This window comes from Suricata suricatta, chromosome 10, assembly GCF_006229205.1.
Source record: "Suricata suricatta isolate VVHF042 chromosome 10, meerkat_22Aug2017_6uvM2_HiC, whole genome shotgun sequence".
In the NCBI taxonomy this organism is placed as follows: Eukaryota; Metazoa; Chordata; class Mammalia; order Carnivora; family Herpestidae; genus Suricata; species Suricata suricatta.
In genome coordinates, this window is record NC_043709.1 from 50393590 (window position 1) to 50414662 (window position 21073).

At 40.6% G+C, this 21073-nt stretch overlaps 1 protein-coding gene across 4 annotated transcripts in view; it reads right to left on the minus strand.

The window, feature by feature from the left end:
* SRGAP1 (SLIT-ROBO Rho GTPase activating protein 1) overlaps positions 1 to 21073 on the minus strand; it is a 279336-nt gene that overhangs the window by 34459 nt on the left and 223804 nt on the right. For 3 of the 4 annotated variants that reach the window (XM_029954128.1, XM_029954130.1, XM_029954131.1), the window contains 6 exons: positions 20838 to 20922; positions 14012 to 14039; positions 10007 to 10109; positions 6211 to 6271; positions 5646 to 5723; positions 3528 to 3662 (listed from right to left, as the gene is read on the minus strand). In XM_029954128.1, coding sequence (XP_029809988.1) covers positions 3528 to 3662; positions 5646 to 5723; positions 6211 to 6271; positions 10007 to 10109; positions 14012 to 14039; positions 20838 to 20922 — 490 coding nt within the window. Of the gene's footprint in view, positions 1 to 3527; positions 3663 to 5645; positions 5724 to 6210; positions 6272 to 9389; positions 9424 to 10006; positions 10110 to 14011; positions 14040 to 20837; positions 20923 to 21073 lie in introns of all 4 variants that reach the window. The other variant, XM_029954129.1, reaches the window with a different exon arrangement.

A 21073-nucleotide genomic window follows, 5' to 3' on the forward strand; every position in this document is an offset into this window, starting at 1 on the left:
GTGTCCTTTCTAAATGCACGTGTGGTGATGATGTTGGACTGGTAAGTAAGTGGCTAACGAAGGTACCGGCATTTGTGACCTCAGATGACAGAAGAAGCAGGTGTTAACGGTCGTGGTGGTGGTAGCTAGCAACATTTACTGAGGCTTACCTTGTGCCAGGCTGGCATGATGCCAAATGCTTTATGTGAGTTATCCCATTCATTCTGCACAAAGACTTCATGAAATAAAGAAACAGATACTTACTAAGATTAAGTATTACTTTCTCTCTGTCCAAGGCTACAAAGCTGTTAAGTAGTGAAGCTAGAATATGAACCTTGGTCTTTCTGATACTATGGTTTAGATTTTATTTTGCTTATTTATTAAAATTTTTTAATGTTTGTTTATTTATGAGAGAGAGAGTGAGACAGCACAAGCAAGGTGCAGGGGAGGGGCAGAGAGAGAGAAGGAAGACACAGAATCTGAAGCAGGCTCCAGGCTCTGAGTTGTCTGTACAGGGCCCGATGTGGGGCTCAAACCTACAAACCAGGAGATCATGCATGATCTGAGCTGAAGTAGAGCTTTTAACTGACTGAGCCACCCAGGCACCCCAGTTCAGATTTTAATAATCACAATGAAATAATATTTCTTGTTCAATGAAAGTATGAAGTGACTTTACAATACTGACAAGGTAGTCTAATGTGCTTTGTCCCACTGGTACATATAACCATATATGCTGATATGATGTATGTTCCTAGAAAACCATCAAGCATTGTAGAATGCTTATTATTTTTCCAGATTTAAGCTTTCTGGCTAGGATATAAGGAAAGTCTCTGAACAAGGCCAAAGGAGAATTCCAGAAGAGTGACACCTCCTTTTCAGTTCTTTCCAGCTGGGTCACAGGCCTGCTGTGATGACTCAGGGTATGTAAGGGCCTTGGAATGGACACACAAGGCACACTTCTGCATCCCACACAAGACATTAGGCTGTGTAGGGTGGGGGTGGAGAGAATTATGCCTGGTGAGTTCATACTCCACAAGAGCCAGGACTTTATGCCTGAATGCCAACAAAGGAATTTTGGTGAAATTTTGGTGACATTCAACTACTATGAGTTATGTACTTACTGTGTACCTGGAATTAATGATGCCAAGTATTAGGGCTACAAAACTGAATAATCTATCAATACCTCATAGGCCTGTGCAGCTAACTGTCGGCATTTCATTGAACATACTCTTTGCCAGGCACTCTTCCTGGTATCTTGCATGGATAAACTCATTTACTTCTCAAAGCCCTGTGATATATGGTCTGCTATTTTCCCTCTTTTATTTTTGTTAACTATTTATTTTGAGAGAAAGCAAGCGAGAGAGAAAGAGAGCGAGCGAGCATGCACAAGTTGGGGAGGAGCAGAGAGAGAGAGAATTCCAAGTAGGCTTCGCGCTGTCAGCACAAAGTCCAATGCTTGGCTCGATCTCACAAACTGTGCGATCATGACCCTAGCTGAAATCAAGGGTTGGAGTCTCAATCGACTAGGCCACCCACCTGACCTTATTCTCCCTATCTTCTAGCTGATGAATCTGGGATCCAGAGAGCTTAAGAACCTAGACCAAGGTCACATAGCTGGTGAGCAATTTGGACCGAGGCTATTTGAGTTCAAAGCCTACATTCTTAACCTCTTCCCTGAATTCTCTCTGTAGCAGAGAGGGAAGGAGGGGTTAACAACTGTAATGTGGGGCATTAAGAAAAATGACAGACCTATGTACACAGTGGAATGTTAGTAGAGGAGACAGGACTAATGCTGTAGGTGGTGGTGGGGAGGACGATGTGCCGAGAGGGTGCTGGGCCGGCGGAGCCTCCAGAGCAGATACCAAACGGCTACCGGGGCCAGGGCCCACACGGCATGGGCAAAGGCACGGAGGTGGGTGACGGCTGCGCACGCTGTGGCTTGCTGCTGTTGATAAATGAAGTGTACAGCGCCGAGGTGACAGGAGGGGAAGCGCACACAAGCAGAAAGAGACCAGACAGAGGAAGGATTCGATTCTATGAAATGTTACACCAAGGAGTCCGTGTTCTGGTGGGAAATATTGAAATAGGTTTTAAATGAGGGTGGTGGGAGAGATATAATCAAATCTGCCCTGTGGGTTCTAGCCATGGTGTGAGGGAAAGAGTGACACAGGGAGGGGGTAAGAGATGGCAAGACCTAGAAGGAGAGACTGACTCCACTACTGAGAGCAGTCCCAGTGGAAGCCCAGGCACTTGCAATGGGAATGGGGAAGGAGGGATGGGCTGAGAGAGTTTCTGAGAGTAGGAGGACTTGAGGGCCGGGGAGGGGGCTGTGAGTTGAAGGGTGGGTGGGGGAAGTGGGGTAAGAAGGTTTCTTCATTCTTTTTTTAAAAATTAATTTATTTTGAAAGAGAGAGAGAGAGAGAGAGACAAAGAGTGTGAGTGTGAGCTCATGCAAGCATGTGCAAAGAGCAGGGGAGGGGCAGAGGGAGAGGGAGAATCCCATGCAGCCTCTGTGCTGACTGCCCAGATAAGGGGCTTGAACTACAAACTGTGAGATCATGACCTGAGACTAAACCAAGAGCTGGACACTTAACCGACTGACCCGCCAGGCGCCATGAGGCAAGTCTGATTCTTATGCAGGCCCTCGCTGTGGGATTTGAGTCCGCTCTAGACCCTTGCTTGGAAACTGGGGCTTAAAAAGACATAACTGTGGGGCACCTGGGTGGCTTAGTTCGTTAAGCCTCCAACTTCGGCTCAGGTCATGATCTCGTGGTTCTTGAGATCGAGTCTCCCATATTCAGATCCTCCCTCTCTTTCTGCTCCTTCTCCATTCACTCTCTCTCCCTCAAAAAGAGATCAACATTAAAAGCCACACTGCATTTTTAGATGTATGGAACTCGATATGGTTAATACCTAATTCTGGGCATCATTATTTCCACCTTTCTGTAGTGTCAAAGCCTCCTCCCTCCCCCAAATAACCCAGTAATGCTATTTACCTGCTTATGATTATTGGTTTCAGGATATATCATACATAGTCCCAGAGTAACTCTGCCTATTAGCTGGGGATGTCCACAGACAGATAATCACTACTTGGTGCTCCTGCACTGTATTGATGATCACTGATCTCGTTTTACCTTAGTTCTCGAGGTAACCTTCCAAGACGGGTAAATTACTCCACTCTGAGACTGGGGGAGAAACCAAGAACCAAAAGCCAAAAAGAAGTTGCATTCCATGCTTACAACTTCCTTCTCTCCCTTAGCTGCCAGTTGGCACCTGTCTTTCTGCTTTATTCCTGTCACTAGTGGGAAGCTCTCAGGCTCTATGGAACTTGAGGATGTTCCGGAGCAAAACCCACTCAGCAAAGGGAGAGGTCACAGCTGGGGGATGACTCACACTGGATCCAGAAGAAAACAAATGGTCTCAGAAATCTGGTGGTAATGGGGTAATGGTCAGGCGGGGATACGTGGAGAGAGGCCGCTGCCTTTCCAGGAAATCGGTTAGTGAAACAATTCTGGTGGGAAAAGACTAAAAAAAAAAAATCCACTTACTGATACAAGAAATCAGATCATTGAATCTTTCCTTAGGAAAGAGGGGGTTTTCCAGCCCACGGAAATAGAGCTTCAGAACGCCAGCAACTGAGTTAATATCATGGTTACTCTGGTCATCAGCCAAAGGGTTTTCACCTACATAAAAAAAAAAAGTAGTTACATGCACAGTGCTTTTTTTCTCTGAACAAAAATACATTTCTGTACCCACACACATTTCTACTTATACATGTATCTTTTAATTTCACTTTATGAAAGATTATATAGTATTAAAATTAAAATAATTGGTTTAGATAGCCCAACCCATGATTAACCTAAAAATAGTTGGTTAAAATAAAGCTTCTTATGAAATCTTATGTTACCAAATAATCCCTTAAAAGTTACCCAAATGTTAAAATAAAATATTGTGGGACTTAAAAGTTAAAATCTAATCTTAGCTTGACATGAATTCAAATACTACATTCTGTGTTTTTTAATCCTACTGGAAAAAGACACACTATAGACACAATATCAGAAGTATTATAGGATGTACCTAATTGTGAATTCCTACAAGTAAATAAATATTTCCCAGTGGCACGGTGGTGTTCATGGCACATTTGAAAGCTGCCTTCAGCAGTGGGGGATTTTGAAATCAGACAGAGGAATCTGAAAATGTACCCTTACTAGTACTGAGGTATTTGTAGAAAAAGTAGAAATTAAAAAAATAGATCACAAATAGGAAATATTATTCTTTACAGTAACTGGCCTGGCTACCCCACCTCCCTGAGAATTAAACAGAGATAAAATCTCTAAGAAGTTCAACCTAACATGCAGCCTTAAATCAAACTCCACTTTTTATTCACACGTTTGTTCTAAAATTCACAAAAGTTGTCCATTACATTTTCGCTTCTTTTTCTTTTCTTTTCTTTTGTTTCTTTTTTTGCCTCTTGGGGCAGTTTATTTTCAGGGACCTGTGATTCCTTTTTCTCTGTGTTCTGTGAATACAAATTCACATACTTTTTTTTCCCACAGAGAGAAAGCCTCACCCGAAGAGATCACAAACAAATAACAAAATACCAAGGGGATTTCCAAGGCAAAATAATACAGCATTTTGCTTTTGGTGACTGGCACAGGAAAGCGATGCTTCAGACATTTCAACTTAGGCTGAACGTGGTTCGTGTACGAGCCTGGGAGCTCTGAGCTGCTGAGAGAGAGGGCTGCTCTGTTCTATGCATCAGAGCAGAGACCTTAAAACTGAAAAAACAATCTGGCTCCAAGTTTGCCTCTTCCCCCAAGTTTCAAACTTTCAAGGGCTCTGTGCCAAAGGAAACGGGACCGAGAGACAGAAGCCCTGTCTCTAGGCCATGACACCCCTCACTGCACTTGCAGCTTGGCTTCCAAGCAGAGGGAGGAAGGTACAGATTTATCCAGGGGTCAATGTGACACAAATCACAGTGACTGGGGAGCATGAATAACTAGGAGCCATCACTAACGAGTTAGGCATTTGCATTGATTACACCACCTCCTCACACCAATCCTGGAATTTTGCAGCTGTGGAAACTACGACCTAAATAAGAGATGAGTAACTTGACCAAAATCAAATGATTAGTAAATGAAAGGGTTTGATTTGATTCTGGGTCTGCCTAATACTAACGTATATGGTTTTGCTAATTATAATGTATGAATTAACAGTTCAGTAGGATTTATTTGATAGCCAATTATGAATAAAAGGCACCAACTAAGGTCACAGGGAAGGAGTCTGGGGGTGGTAATAAGACGTAGGAAAGTGTTCCTGACAAAAGACATAGACATGCAGCTGTGATGAGTCAGTCCTGCCACGGAGGCCCAGGGCTATCTGGCTTTTCTTCTAGAACCCTCTCTCATGTGCCACCTTTGATATATGCTGAGGAATGTCAGTGCTAGTCCTAAATCAGGATATAAAGCTTATGTGCTTCTCTATACTTGATTACAAAGTTTTAGGATTTTGGTTTCATTTCTCAGCTATTACAAATAGATTGGGATCTCAACATCCAATATGAAATGAAAGGTTTTGGAGATATAGAGAATGAGTATGCCACTTCACTATACGGCAAATGATGGCTTTTTAACATGGTTTGTTTGTAGGTATACACATGCAATTACCTCTCTCAAATGAATTTTTAATATCATTGACTTCCACCTGGGAACCAGACACTCTGAAAATCCCCTGATGCTGAAGACCTAAAGAGAACAGAAGAGGAAAAGGATGAAAACTTCCCATCACAGCCTCCAGGTTCCCAGTTCCCCAGTAATCAAATGTTTAACGGAAAGCACATTCACTGAAATACTTCTAGTGATTATTTTTTAAAAATAAGAATTCCAGGGGGGCCTGGGTGGCTCAGTCGGTTAAGCATCCGGCTTTGGCTCAGGTCATGATCTCACAGTTCATGGGTTAGAGCCCTGCGTCGGGCTGTGTTCTGACAGCTCAGAGCCTAGAGCCTGCTTCAGATTCTGTGTCTCCCTCTCTCTCTGCCCCTCCCCTGCTCACGTGCTCTCTGTCTCTCAAGAAAAAATAAATAAATAAAAGAATTCCAGGGTTGCTTGGCTGGCTCAGTTGGTGGAGCATGTGACTCTTAATCTCGGGGTTGTAAGTTCGAGCCCCGTGTTGGGCACAGAGATTACTTAAATAAATAAATAAATCTTAAAAAAAAAAAAAAAGAAGGCTTACCATAGAGATTGATGAACCGAATACAGCTTTCCACAATGAGGGGGATAATCTGTCCCGAGTCCTGGGTAAAGAGGTGGAAACCACTTAACCACAATAGAGAGGCATAAAACACACATAGTAATAAAGCTCACAGTTTAATCCTAATTAAAGAGTGATTTTTACTCTTTTTAGATGGTCATTTCCAAATAAATCCCCTTCTAAAATATTCCACAAAGGCCAAAAATCAAATTATATTTAACCAAAGTTATATTTCAGTTCTGGAGCAAACCAAATTAAATACATTTAAGGCAACTCTGTTTCAATCTACTCTGTTGTGTCTAGAGATGTCACTGCTAATTCATCTCTATCCTTTATATCTAGGCTCACATATCAAAATGAGTATGTGAATCATTATTTTTCTAAAGGTTGTTTATTCAAGTAATTAATCTAACGGACCTAAAAAGAACTCTCTGATTCTAACTTTGGGATATCAGGACTACCTTAGATGGCCATCTTGCGGCCATATTGGTCACCAAACACAACCATTTGGCTATCTCGGGATCCTCTCTGTGACATCCCCGAGAGGACACCATCTGGATGACAACAGTAATAAGAAGAAAAAAAGCTTACATGTTTCCAGATGCAGGATATGAGGACTGCTTTATAGATGATTATAATGTGTCATATATTTATTTGGTCTGCATCAGAACTTACTCACTGATTTTTCATTATTTTTACATGTTTTAAGGATTATGAAAAGATTGCACAAATGCACATCCCATTAAATCTTGCTTTCTTAGGAAGGAACAGCTTTTTGGCCTTCTTTCCCCACATCTTGTAATAGAGTCAGTGCATTCTTCACTCTATAGTCAGTGAACAAATGTGAACTCTGGAACTTTTTAAAAACATGTATAGGATGACGAATGAGATGAAGGAACTGCTGAGGCCACAGTTAAATATGTATCAACGCCATGCACTCCATGTAGTTAAAGAAGGTTACGGACTATGGAGTTATTTTTCATGTACTTTTAAAGATTCTTTCAGGAATTAGATCTTTACAGGAAACAGGGAAGTTCAGAATGATTAGCAGACATCAGGTACTAATTCATGAGGAATTTTATTCGGAAATACAAAAAGAATTTGGTTGTCCTAATATATCAGAACAATTTAGAATCTGCTAACCTTTCCAATTAAGCAACAGGGGAAGGACTGGGAACAATTCGGCTGAGCAATTTAAACTCTTTATTATTCCTACAAAGGGTAATACGCTTCTTGAGGAAGAGTTGTATTTTAGGTTTTAAGACCATCTAATCAGTGTGTAAACCACTTAATGCTTCAATTACTTCTGGAGCCTGGATTAAGTTTCTCTAATTAGTTAAACTGTTTTAGGTATGTAAACTTTATTAATTTCTTAGAGAAGGTCCTTAAGGATGAAAACTCTTTTTAGTGTGACTAGTTGGCTCAAGAATAGCAAAGTAATTACATCAAAACTTACTGAATATGTGAGGTAATTTTTCCTTAAGATATGAGTGCTTTAGGGGAAGTAACTCTTATATGAACAATTCATTTAACACTGTACTTTAGAAGAGCAACAAATATTTAAATACAAGTGATAGAATATTAGTTTGCATTCCTGAACTTAGTATTAAAGCAAAAACAGAGAATAAAATGTTATTAAAAGAAAAATGTTTGCACAAAGAAAGTTCTTGATTAAAATGTCTTCAGTTTTCATATTATTTAAAAATATTTTCATCTTATTTACTCAGGTAATTGCTAATATTTTGCTTACCATCTGTATTTTATCCTGATAAAGTGAATTTGGTGGTTAAAAAATAGTAAGTGTGTGTGTGTTTTAATTTGATTTCATGGATGCCAAATGTGTTGGTAGAAAATATTTTATAAGAAGTGAAGCAATAGCTGTGCTCCATCTAGCATTCAAATAAATCCTTTTGTGCCCCAGTTTTCCCACGGGAGAAAGGAAAAGTGGTTTGCTCTTGCTGTCTCACGGCGATATTGTGGAGACCTCAACTGATGGAGCAAGTCTCAGAAGCGCAGAGATCTCTGTGCCCATTGTTTTGCTGCTATGACCAAAGATTCCTTAATATGCCATCTGGGACACGGAGGAGCTCACATAAGTGCATTTCCCAGAATAACTGGATTGCTCCTTCTTTGGTATCTAAACTTGGTTTCCACTGACTGTTCTTAATTAAAAAAAAAAATCTCTTTAAAAATCTAATAGGAGTTGTCCTACCCTCTTAAGCAGTCATTCTTGTACTGTGTTATCAAATGCCATGGGGTCACACATGGTTTCTTTGGGCTTCACTACGGCCTTCCTCTGCACATCTCAGCGCTCTCACCTTACCGTTGTCTTCCCTCCTCTCCATCTCATTTGCCCCTGCTTATAGGCCGGGCGCTGGGACACTAGCTAATCAAATTTGACAATAATTTGATGCTAAAGTAGAGCCAATAAGGCTCTTTGGAGGCTTATGGCAGTAAGTTTGTGATGGTGATTTAGGTTATCCAGTGGCTTTTCACTTAATGCCAAGGTTAAGAGCTCAGTTTTGAGGCTGCCGGAGGTCTTTAATCTGTGTGTGTGTGTGTGTGTGTGTGTGTGTGTGTGTGTGTATCTGTCCATGCGTGCATGCAACATGTGCACACACACTTCTTGCTATTAGTGCACATACTTGAAAAAAGATCTGTCTTTAAAGAAACTAAGCCGTCTGTAACATATTATGAGGGAGGTTATGAATGATGTAGTTTCCTATGTAAGTTTAGTCTTCTGAAACAAGTGTCATAAAATGTTAGCCACGAAAAAGAAAGCTCTTTTCTTTTTTGTATCATTCCTATGAGGGTCCACAGTCCAGTACTGCTGTGCATTTGGTATTTAACACTGGCGTGTCTTAACAAAAGCCCTTGACTTGAATTTGGTATAACTGCCAAGTATAGAATGTAAAAACTGTCTATCCAGTTTTACTAGAGAAGACAAGTCTTCCTAAATCAGTGTTTGATTTCTGTAATTCCTTTTGATAGTAAATAGGAATCTACGAAGAAGAGTAAAGCCCATTTTAAAACCTAATTTCCAATGCAAACATTTTTCTTTTAAAGACCTTAAAAATCTAATTAAAGCCAAGCGCGATTATGGTTTGAAAATGATACCAAGAGCAAAAGAGGCTGTGTCCTGGCCTCCCCGTGCACTATACCTGATGTCTCGCGTGTGAGTTCCTTCGTCCTCGGCTAGAAGCATTATCAGAAATACAGGATGAAAAAGAAGACAGAGTAAACACAGCAGAGATACAAGGTATAGACCACAGGGTCTTACAATTTATCCAATATAATGAATTCCTCAAGTCACGGGAAATCAAGACTCTTACTGTGCTTCAGAGCTACCCTAACAATGTACTTTAAAGATACATGTTGTGCCATCTAATTTGCACGACTAAAAACAAAAGGTTTTACAGTGTATGTTAACTAAGTCGAATTTAAATAAATAAATTTTCAAAAATACACAAAACCAACATATTTTAACAGGTAGCTCTTTTCCTTTTTGCACAAATTATGGCTTGTTTTTTTTTTAATGACGAAAGAGGGCTTTCTCTTTTGCCAGCATAATAATACCCACATTTATTTCCTCTTCTGAAGGCACTCAAACCAAATATTCTTTCCTCTTTGACTTCAGGAAATATTATATTGATTTTCTGGGAAAGCAAAGAGCCCCAGGACAGACTTGGACATAATGACCTGCCTCCTTTTATGAGAGGGTGAGACCATTATAGCAAGAAGCATGGAGATCAGCCATCCAGATGGCTGGTGCCAGTACCTTGACGAATGTTTCCAAATCCCCATTAAACAACTTAGCATTATACTGGGAGCGGGGTCTGGACTTCCTGTGTTTCTGGGGCTTAGGGGGAACATTTGGAGGCCTAAGGGAAGGGAATATAATTACTGAGCATGGCAGAAATCAAACAATAAATGAAACACCCATATGTCACATCACAATTACAAAACAACAATTCTTGTGTTCCCTCCCTGTCCCTACCCATGGGGAAAACAGTCCTTTCCATTTCCCATTTACTTACTTTTACTTATGTGATCAAAAACCATACAAACTATTAGTTCAGAGTACCCTTTTCTTGTATGTGGTATTTGACATCTGTTTGCTAGTTTGTTTAAAAATGGAATTGTGAACTATCTGGTCAAATGTTACCAACCTGACTGGCTTACGAGTGACACAGACGACACAATGAGTCATAAAAGTTAGGGCTCTTGGTAATCCCAATGTGAGAAATTAAATATAATATTTTTAGTCACAACTGAAATATCACATCTGTTCAATATTCTTCAGATATTGATGGGGTTTTAGTTTCTGCAAAAGTAACTATTTATGGGGTCACAAGTGAAAAAATGAGTTTGGTTTCAATGCTTTTTCAGGGCAGTAGATATAGGCTCATATGAATTATTATTTCTTTATAACAAACGGTCTCATCACTTACATATTTATAGAGCATTAGGATGCACCTCTCATTCCACTCTGGACTCTCTCAGTCTCCAGTCTGTTTGCCCTGGTGGCTAAGCCAGGCTCTAACATACGCACACGCAGTGTTCCGCATGCTATATTTAGACCCTGCCCCATCTTATTCTGTAAGGCAGAGAGTTAACGTCTTCTGTTCCTCTTAAGAGCAAAGAGAGCCAGAAGTGCCTGACTGGGCTTCTACAACTGCGCTGAATGGAATATAGGGAAGAACAGCCCCAAGAATTCTCTTCAGACATTCTATTTTAACTCCTTCTTAATTGGAAGGCTCATATGAGGGTGTACATCACACTTGAAAATTAGGTAAAGTCCTTCATTATGCTGTAAACTGTCTAGGAAGAATTACCTTTTTGGTTCATTAAAGTTTAGAGAGTTCAGAAACAAAAGTTCAGTTCAGAAACAAAAATCCCAAGAATATGAGGAAGGCTGATTAGATTTGTAAGATATTACCAAGCTCTCGAGAGAGGTAGGGTTGCAAACTTGACAGCCCTCCACAGTCAAATTCTAAGACTCAACCAGCAGGCAGCCCCAGAGGACTGATGGAGTGTACAGCAAACAGCACTTGAAGCCCCACGTGCTTAAAATGTTACAAGGGGTCTTTACGAGTGTCTAGAAACAAATATGGAAACTTCTACCAGGAAGCACGTCATGTCCTACCACAGCTGACATTTCTGAAATCTCCTTTGCACACTGAATTCTGTGCTATTTGCAGAAGAAAGGGTCTGGTAGGCATAAACACCAAAACAACTACCCATCAAGGAGCTTAACCTTATGTGCTTGGTTCCATCTACTCTTTTCATTATTTTATAAGTGTTTTAAAACATAGACTTTATTTTTATTCAGGTGTAGCGAGGCCAACAGATCAGAGATAACTGTCATTGAAAAGATAGTACGTGACCCACACTTCCCAAGAGGAGGGGGTCATGCTAGTCCATGGGGAAGGTGGTGGCCCAGGGGGTGGCACTGCGGTCAGTCGGGAGGCAGAGGGAGGGAGAGGAAGTACAGGCAATGCTGTGGTCTCCACGGGAAGGAATGGACAAGGCAGGGTAGGCAGGATCGGCTAGGCTGAATAAGTTGGGCGGGCTCGGGGGAACAGCTGTCTGCACCTGGCTCTGTGGCAATTAGGGAAGGGGAAGAGTCACCCTGAATGTGAAAGGCCCATGAAGGATGTGGTTGGGGGTATGGGTCTGGATGGGTCGGTTTGCATACAAAAGGCATACTTGCAAGCACGACCTTTACTATTTCTACAAATTGGCTAACCTTGGGAGTGGCAGTTCCTCCAAAGTGAGCAAGACCCCAAGATATCAAAGCATCAAATACAGAAAGTGGACAAAATGGTTATTACAGGGTCTAACAGAGCTGCACATTTGGTGATATCTGGAGCAGGTAACGAAACTAAAGGGGTAAGAGGACAGGCTCATTCTGTTTGGTCACGGATTCATGGGACAAGTGTATCTTGTAGCTCTAGCCAAAGCCCCCTGGTAGGACTAGATAATTGTGCCTGCATAACTGAGAGGCGCAGAGAGGCTCCTGTTGGGGCAAATGAAGAAATGTCTTTTGAACTGTTTACCACAGGCCTAAAAATCACCTCCCTTGATGATTCTAAATTGTGAGGAAAATGTGAAGACACTACCGTTGGGAGAGAAACCTGAGATGAAAACAAACTGCTCAAGTGCTTGTCAAAGTCACTTCTGCAGGACGGTGGCTTATCTGGCAGCCTGGTATGGGCTTTATCACGTACACATCACGTGAACAGAATGAGGACCATGCCGTTCGATGCTTGGATTATCTGACCAGGTCTGGTTTGGTGCCTGCCACACAGCTTCTTCAATCTGGCCTCTTACATAGGACGCCCATGTGAATGAGAGCGCGCACGAGTCAGGCTGATGCAAATACCTAGTCTGTCTGGCAATGACAGTTCTTATTGCAAATTAATATATTTGCATTTCTTCATGCTTGAAAAAATTTTTTAAAGCTTATTTATTTATTTATTGAGACAGAGAGAGAGAGAGAGAGAAAGAGAGAGAGAGAGAATCCCAAGCAGGCTCCAGGCTGCCAGAACAGAGCCCCATACAGGGCTCGATCCCATGAACTGTGAGAGCAAGACCTGAGCTGAAATCAAGAGTCAGAGGTTTAACTGTTTGAGCCACCCATGCATCCCTAAAAAAACCTTTTTTTTTTTTGAAGAGCCTTGTATTACTTATAACATATAGCCTTGTATAACTTATAACAACAGAAAACACAGTTGATAGTACAGAGAGATAATATATATGAAAAAATGCTCCATAAACTGCAGAAGTAACATTTCTCTTTGTCATGATGCAGGGGAGAAAAAAACCTCAGTATTTTTGTAAAGTTCAGACAAGTCACTAACTGTATCTTCCTAGTTGGTTCACCAAGAAGAGAAGCTTCCTTTTGAATAAACTGCCCAGTAGAAACACAGAGTCTTGAAAATCAACTTGTCAATTACTGCAACACACAATCATGTGCATATACACAAACACACACACACACACACACACACACACACACACACACACACACACCTCTCTCATCAAAGAGAACTCAGCTTCAAGAGTACAAAGTCTAGACATGCCAACTAGAATAATTTCTGGCTGTTATACAATGCTGGCACAGAAAAGTAGAAGTTGCACACTTTCCCCAACCCAAATTAGAGTCTGCTTCCAAAAACGTGCTTCTCAGCAGTGGCTTCAAAATCATTTTATGAATGAAAAAAAGGGTGAAAAAGAAAGAAAGAAAGAAAGAAAGAGAAAGAAAGAAAAGTGCAGTACAGTTATAGTACTAAAAGTTAAATCTGTCAAGTGAACCCGAAAGGTGTAAGGAGCTAAAGTCCTGTGTACTCAGTAGAGTTTTAAGTTGTATAGGATATAAGGAAAAGTAGGAATAAAAAGTAACGAATCATACTTTTTGTTTGCTAGCACACTAGATATGTACATAATGTTGCTTCTTAATTAAATTCTCAAATCAGATTATTCATAGAAACTTAAAGTGTTTTGAATTAGATAAACCAAACCCATTTGATTTAGGTCTTTCTTAAGGAGTCTACTCATTAAAGAGCTTTACAATAACACTGAGAAACCCTCAGATCTGCCAGAGCAAATTTGGTTTTGTGAGAACCCCAAACATGTCATATAACTAGGTTTTGTTGAGTCAAAACTAGCTTTCATGTTCATTAGCAAAGTATGTTCATTCTTGCAGCACTGAAATGGTTGCTTGTTGTAAAGAAAAAAAAAAGGGTGAGACCCGATGAGTTATGATAAAACATTTTCCTACCTTGTAGTCATATATTCAGCTTTATGACCTGTAGGAAAAAAATTAAAATAAGTAAATTGAATGGAATCAGTGGAATGCATTTGGTAATTTTTTGAATCACTTGTCCCTCAAGATGGTGAGTTTCTAATAATTACAAATTTTATGGTGGAAAGCATTAGCATATAATAATGGACAATTAACTTAAAATACAGTATTTCATAAAATCTATACCTAAAATTTAATAAATCCTATAGATCAGAGAAACATGTTTCACTTGTCAATTTGAGGCAAGGATATTTATTATTTAGAAAACATGAAGTAGCTGTTGGGTCTTCACCGTAAGTTTAACAATGAAATACAAGAAAAACACACACAAGATTTGAATGTTAGTTATTTCCTCTGTCTTGACTGATCCCTAGGGAGAAGACGGTGGTCGAATAGGATTTGGAAAACTCAATTTTCTTTGTATTAAGTTGGTGTTCTTTTGATAATACACCGTCAGGTGAGAAGCTGCATTTTATAATCAGAGATGACACTTGCAGATATTAAGTACAAGAATGTATCATGCTACATTCTACAACCTATAAGTTTTACAATAAGCATTTCACAGAGTTCCCTGTCATTTGAAACATAAGGTTATTCTTATATATTCCGGCTTCCTGACTTGATTTAAACATCGGATCTGTACTTTTGTAGTGTTCCTACAATCCGTGCTAATTCCAAGCGTGAACGTGTATGCGTTGTTGTCTGTTCTTTCTCACAGGTGGGGTGCAGCTGTGGGAGGGGTGTGGAAGAGTGACCGAGAGTGTGTGCGGAAAGACACAGTTTTGAACAGCCTAAACTTACAGCTAACAGAGAGGGTCACGTTGCTGCACTACCAGGTACGCCCCACCCCCACCCATTATATCATAATGCAGTGACTCAGACTTGCGGGGTGAGGCCGATACAACAATTGTAGAGAAAGCTGGCTTGTTTGGAGAATGTGAATGAACACTCACAGCAAAAGAGTCTTTTACTCTATTATTTGCTTTTGAAGCACAAGTAACAAAGTATTTGAGGGGCGTCTAGGCGGCACAGTCAGTTGGGGTTCTGACCTTGGCTCAGGTCTGATCTCACGGTTCGTCAGTTCAAGTTTCACACAGGGGTCTCTGCTGCCAGTATGGGAGCCCACTTCTGATCCTCTGTCCCCAACCCCTGCTCCTCCCCTGCGTGCTCTCTCACACAAATAAATAAACATTAAAATAAAACCAAAGTATTTGATTAATGTCTATTTACTATCTGGGGGGACTGGGGAGCCACAGTTGATATCTGAGAACACCTTCCTCAAACGGACTCAGGCCACTGTAGATCTAGTACAATCAGTTGTGGACCATGACTTGGAGTCAGGGTGGGAGGAAAAGAGAACAATCTGATTTCCCCGCACAACTCAACTCTATCATTTAACTCTAAGCCCTTCCTTTTGCTAGCCTTTCGCTACTCTGGGAAACAAGAAAAAGGAGAAGGTGAACAGAGATCTCTGGAGTGATCGGTAGCTGCTCATATGTGGGAGAGACAGTCTACTAGAAAGTGTGGGGGGGTGGCAGCAGTGAGCTGAGTGTGGCGCATGATGTCTTACGAGCGACCCTTCAGTAGGAAGCTGGCTGTACAGGGTTAAAGCACAGAGAGAAGACAGGGCTGGAGATGAAGATTTGAGAGTCTCCACCATTTAGGTTGTTCTGGGGCCACAGGAGCTAGCTGACATCACCCAGGGTGAGTTGGTAGAATAAGCAAATGGGGGTGGGGTGACATTTGGTTAAGCTCAGTGGTGGTTCAGTGGGTTAAGCCTCTGACTTCAGCTCAGGTCACAATCTCACAGTTCATGGGTTCGAAGCCCTGCATTGGGCTCTGTGCTGACCGCGCAGAGCCTGGAACCTCCTTCAGATTCTGTGTCTCCCTCTCTCTCTCTGTCCTGCTCCACTTGTGTGCTCTCTCTCAAAAAATAAAAACAAACATTAAAAAAAAGAATAAGCAAATGGTTGAAGGCAGAGAAATTAGCGGGCTTGTGCTGTCCTCGGTCATGGTGCATACTTTATTACCATGGAAGTATGACATAAAATGTATTACTAACAACAGTAAAAACAGCAATGATGTCCACTAATGAAATAGACACTGTTCTAAGCACTTTCTCTGTATTAACTCACAATTTTCATAACGACCTTATGAAGGAGGTACTATTTTTATTCTATGGGAGAGACTGAACGTACGGGAGGCAAGTGACTTGCTCAAGGTCACACTGCTAGTGTGTGATGGGTCTGGTCCTAGGGTCCAAGTCTGTGTTTGTTCTAGACCTAAGCTCCCAAGTAATATACTGTAAAAATATAAGTCTTGGAGTGTCTGGATGGCTCAGCTGGTTGAGCGTCCAACTTATGGTTTTGCTCAGGTCATGATCCCAGGGTCACGGGATCGAGCCCTGTGTTGGGTCTCATAGTACGTATGGAGCCTGAGCCTGCTTAAGGTTCCTTCTCCTCCTCTGCCCTTCTCCCCCATGTGCGTGTGTGTGCTCTTCTCTCTCTAAAATAATAATAAGTAAATAATCAAATAAAAATATAAGTTTTATTCCCAAGAAAATACTTTGAAAGATCCTAAAAGAAAGGTAAGGATTATGGCTTTATCTGCCCCATGGGGCTAAAGTCAAATACAAGTACTAAAGATTTACTAAATTACATAATACATATTAAGTTAAAATTTGAAAGTATCCATAAAATTAATTGGATAACAGAGCCTAATCACTTTTAAGTGATTCAATGATGAGGACACTAATTCTGATTCCTTAGAAATGAAATGAAATGTTTTATATAACTGAAAAATTTTGCTACTTTGGTTAAAATATCCCAACCAAATCTTCTCTAGATTTAGAAAAAGATCGCATATTAAAAGGCTTAAAATCATTTTGTTCCAACCTTCCATGGTTAATAGTATGAGATAAAAAATTAAAAACCTATAAAAGATACATTTTGATTAATGAACCAAGAACAGCTTCACAGAAACTATCATTCATGTTATAGCTGCCCCGCCACATCCATTGTGTTGTTCAGCTAATACTACGGAGTGTGCCTCAACTGATGAATGAGGTTTTATTTTTTAATCAGTATCATCATTAATAGATCAATAACATACAAGCTTAGGAGAATCTGCTTCCCAGAGAAATGTGAAAGCTTCCAGTGGTTTGAGGATTAGATTTCAATCACTTTGTTTGGAAGGCTATTTAATTATTAAAAACAATAGACAACTTCTTCCCCCCTCACTCCACCCCACAATCTAAGCCATTTGGAGGGAAAAAAAATGACTCATGACCCAGGAGTATCTTGTTCTTGCTAAAACACCTACATTGACTATTCTGACCATTTCACTTGGGAATTAAGAAGTGAATTATTTTTCACACTCAAGTGTATTTTATCACCACAGGCTAATATGGAAAACCAAAATATCATTCGGTGCCAATTTGAGGTTAAAGCAAACAAACAAACAAACAACAACAACAACAACAGAAACCCAATCAGATGAAACATTTAAAATGTACACAGCTCAAAGTGAAGGGAGGCAGCTGGTTGGGTCCCTAATGAATGACTGAGCAGGACTCCTGGCGTCTTCAGTCCTTCTTCTTAAGAATCCACTGCTTTTTAAAAAACATAATTATTCACAATCAGCTTCTCTCCTGAAAGTGTGTTTGTACTTCTACTCAAAGAGAGACAACGGGTTGGATGAGGAGAACCCATTTAATTTCTTAATCAAAAACCTTATGCCCAGGTCTAGAAACACTCAAACACGGAACTCAGTTTCCAGGGTTGAATTTTCTTAAGAAAAAATTGCACTGATATTTACACCCCCTTTAACTCCAATGCTGCACACAAAGAAGCCAGTGTGAACAGGAAGGCTCATTATAAAAAGAAAAAGAAACAATTTCAGTGCCTCAGTTTTGCGGATGTACATCTCATTTCGTGTATTGACGTAACTTCTCCAATTTAAAAACAAATGATATCACAAAAGGATGTAACAATGTTGCTGAAGGATGATGAAGGTGATGACTTTGCTCTTAACAACTCATTATGTGTTTGCTGTTATATCAGTAGTTTTCAAAGATTTGAAATTCTGAATTTTGACAGTACTCCTTTAAGAGCCCAATCTAGTTGTTTTGCAATGTTGTAAATCAAAGGACTTAGTGGGCCGCTGGTAGGCTGCCAAAAGCGAGCAGTAAGACAGGCCAAACACATGTCTGTAGTTACAGTTTCAGCTGTGTACGATCAACTGCTAAATCTCTGGGTTAGGCTCTATTTGTTTTACTATGAAGGCAGTTTTTGCAGCAGTGAGCCTAGCATAATTCAGAGATGTGATTTTTATATAAAAAGTCAGTCCTGTCCCCAAACACACCATGTAATCCTGTGCTACTAACCTTAGTTAGCCAAACCCAGACTTGGATTACTTCATAAGGGCTCACCATTGGATTATCTCATTGTGGGACAGGTGCCATCAACTCCCCTGGTCTCCTTTGGTATAAGCCTATTAACTTGAACAGGGCTTGCATGGAAAGCCAGCGGGCTCACAATGGTCAGGCTCGAAGGCGGGGCACATTCTCTAGGCTCAGCTTCTCTCTGGGCAAAGCTGCCAGCATTAGGACAAGGCAGTGACCAACAAGGGGGTGTGCTCCAAGCCTACACGTGGGGTAGGACCAAGAGCACAAAGGTCTTCAACAAGTGGGCAGAGGCTGGTATGTCTGATGCCACTGGAGGTAACCATCCGGTTTCTGAAGGAGTCCAATCTGGGGACGGCCTGGGACACTTGATCACAGCTGTGTCTATGGTCCTGGAACCCACTGAGAGAAATTCCAAGATAAAGAAATTCTGGCTTAGAGCTCACATGGTCCCAAACAGCTTCAAACGTTACAGCAGCCAATGCTGCAATCTGACATGTGGATTCAGAAAATTGCTTAAAACCTAGCCCTGTCCAATACTGGCATGTAAAATACTACGAACCACTGGGGGTTTCTCTACAGGAGACAGAGGGGAATATACGTAGAATAAGTATCATAAAAGTCTCAGAATGTGATCCCAAGTGAATTAACACACGTGTCTCTGTGCAGTGCCAAGAATGAATTCACCCACTACTTAATTCTCTCCAACTCACGATCTCTAAAGTGGTATCAAGTCCGTAAGTGTTCGTCTATGCCCACGATAATTTATGCTTTGGGACTGGCAACTGACCTCTGGGGCATCAATGAAATATCAGGCATTTTGTTGTAAATGGAAAAAATGATCTGATAGGATACTCTGGAGGAATAAAGAAAAAACTCAGGACATGATTCAAAGAAAAAAGGCTTTTCATAAGAAGTTCAAACCTCTATTATAGAAGAGTTGAAGACCTTGTACAGGGAACATTCATATTCCCATCACTCAGAGTTCCCGTTTTGCCACATTGGCCTTACTTCCCTCTCTCCCCCTCTCTTTTTCTGTATCTTTTTTTTCCTGAATCGTTTGAAAGTAACTTGCAAATGTTATGATACTTAGCAAGCATTTCTGAAGAATCAGAATCTTCCTTCATAATCATAACATCACGGTCATACCTAAGAAAATTAACATTGATTCAATAATGTCATTTAATATAGTCTATATTTAAATTTCCTCAATTGTCCTTAAAATGCCTTTTGTTAACTTTTGCTTTTTTGACTTAGTATCTAATGAAAGTTCACATACTGTGTTTGGTTATTTTCTTTTTTAAGACACTTTTTGTAGGTTAAATGTTAATTTTTTTTCTAAGAGAAACCAGCCTTTCATCTTAGAATCTGGCATCCTAACTGTAATACATGAGAGACAGGTCATGATGACCTTTTTCCAAGTGGTCATTCCCTGGAGGAAACCAGGAGATAAGGTGATGAAAAAATTGCCTTGTTGGTAGGAAGGTTCTAGAATGGTAGGAGACAACAGTTTAGGTCAAAGAGCAGCAACTTCTTTTTGGTCTGAGTTACACAACCTAGTCCCCTCATTTCCTACTCCCATCTAAATATTCTCTTTCACTTTTTATAACTTCTAGCAAGATTGAGTGTGAATAAAGTATAAAATTACAGACTATGAGGCACTTTATATAGGGACTTTGCCTATATTCATTTTTTCCTTTTAAATTCCAAGGAGATGTAAAGAGAAACAATAACATTTACACAGCCCTTTTTGCCTAGAATCCCGTTTTCCCCATCAGTTTTCTCATCTGTAAAAATGGGGAAGGTAATAGCCCAGCTCAATATACAGTTTAGAACAATGCCGAGCACACAGAAAACCCTGTGTACGTGGCAGCTACTGCTGTTTTTCCTCTTCTTCTTATTGGCCACCACAGTAGACTTCACTAGGTTATTTCTCAAGGAATATCAGTTATCTATGGAAAGGAAAAAAAAAAAATTGGCCCAAACTGGTTTAACTGGTTTCTAGAGTCCAGGGAGGCATTAGATGTGACAACAAATACTGGCCCACTGACACAACTGGGGTGGAGAAGTCCCAGAGGGGGAGGAAGAAGTGGCTGGGTGGTCAGGGGGTGGGCGCAGGGTGGCCAGGGGCACCACGCTGTGCAGATCCTTCCTCTGGAGCTCTGTGTTGGCTTTTCAGCCCACGCCAGATCTCCCTACTCTTCCTCGAGGTCAGCACCAAGCTTATAAATACACTTGCAGGGAGACCTTGATTATTACTGATACAGCAAAAGCCCAATCTAAACAAACAGTGTTCTCTGCTTCTTCAAACACAAACCCACAACTCACAATCTTTATGGAATAGATACGTGACACAGTACGTGATCCGTGTCATCTTCCCATCTAGTTCAGATAACTGACCTTCTCCAAGGGTCCTCTGCAACAAGTCATGCTTGGCTTGAAGTTTTGTGATGAGATTACTACCTTCCAAATATTCTCTGAGTTTCTGCAAGAGGAAAGATTCATTTTTAACTTAAAAAATCTACTTCTCAAGAACTTCCCATAGGATATCTAATACCTAAAATCTAGCTACTTTTATCTTCTAGATCCTAGAACCTTGCTCCTCGGAGTGCAGTCTGAACAGAGCACAGATCACT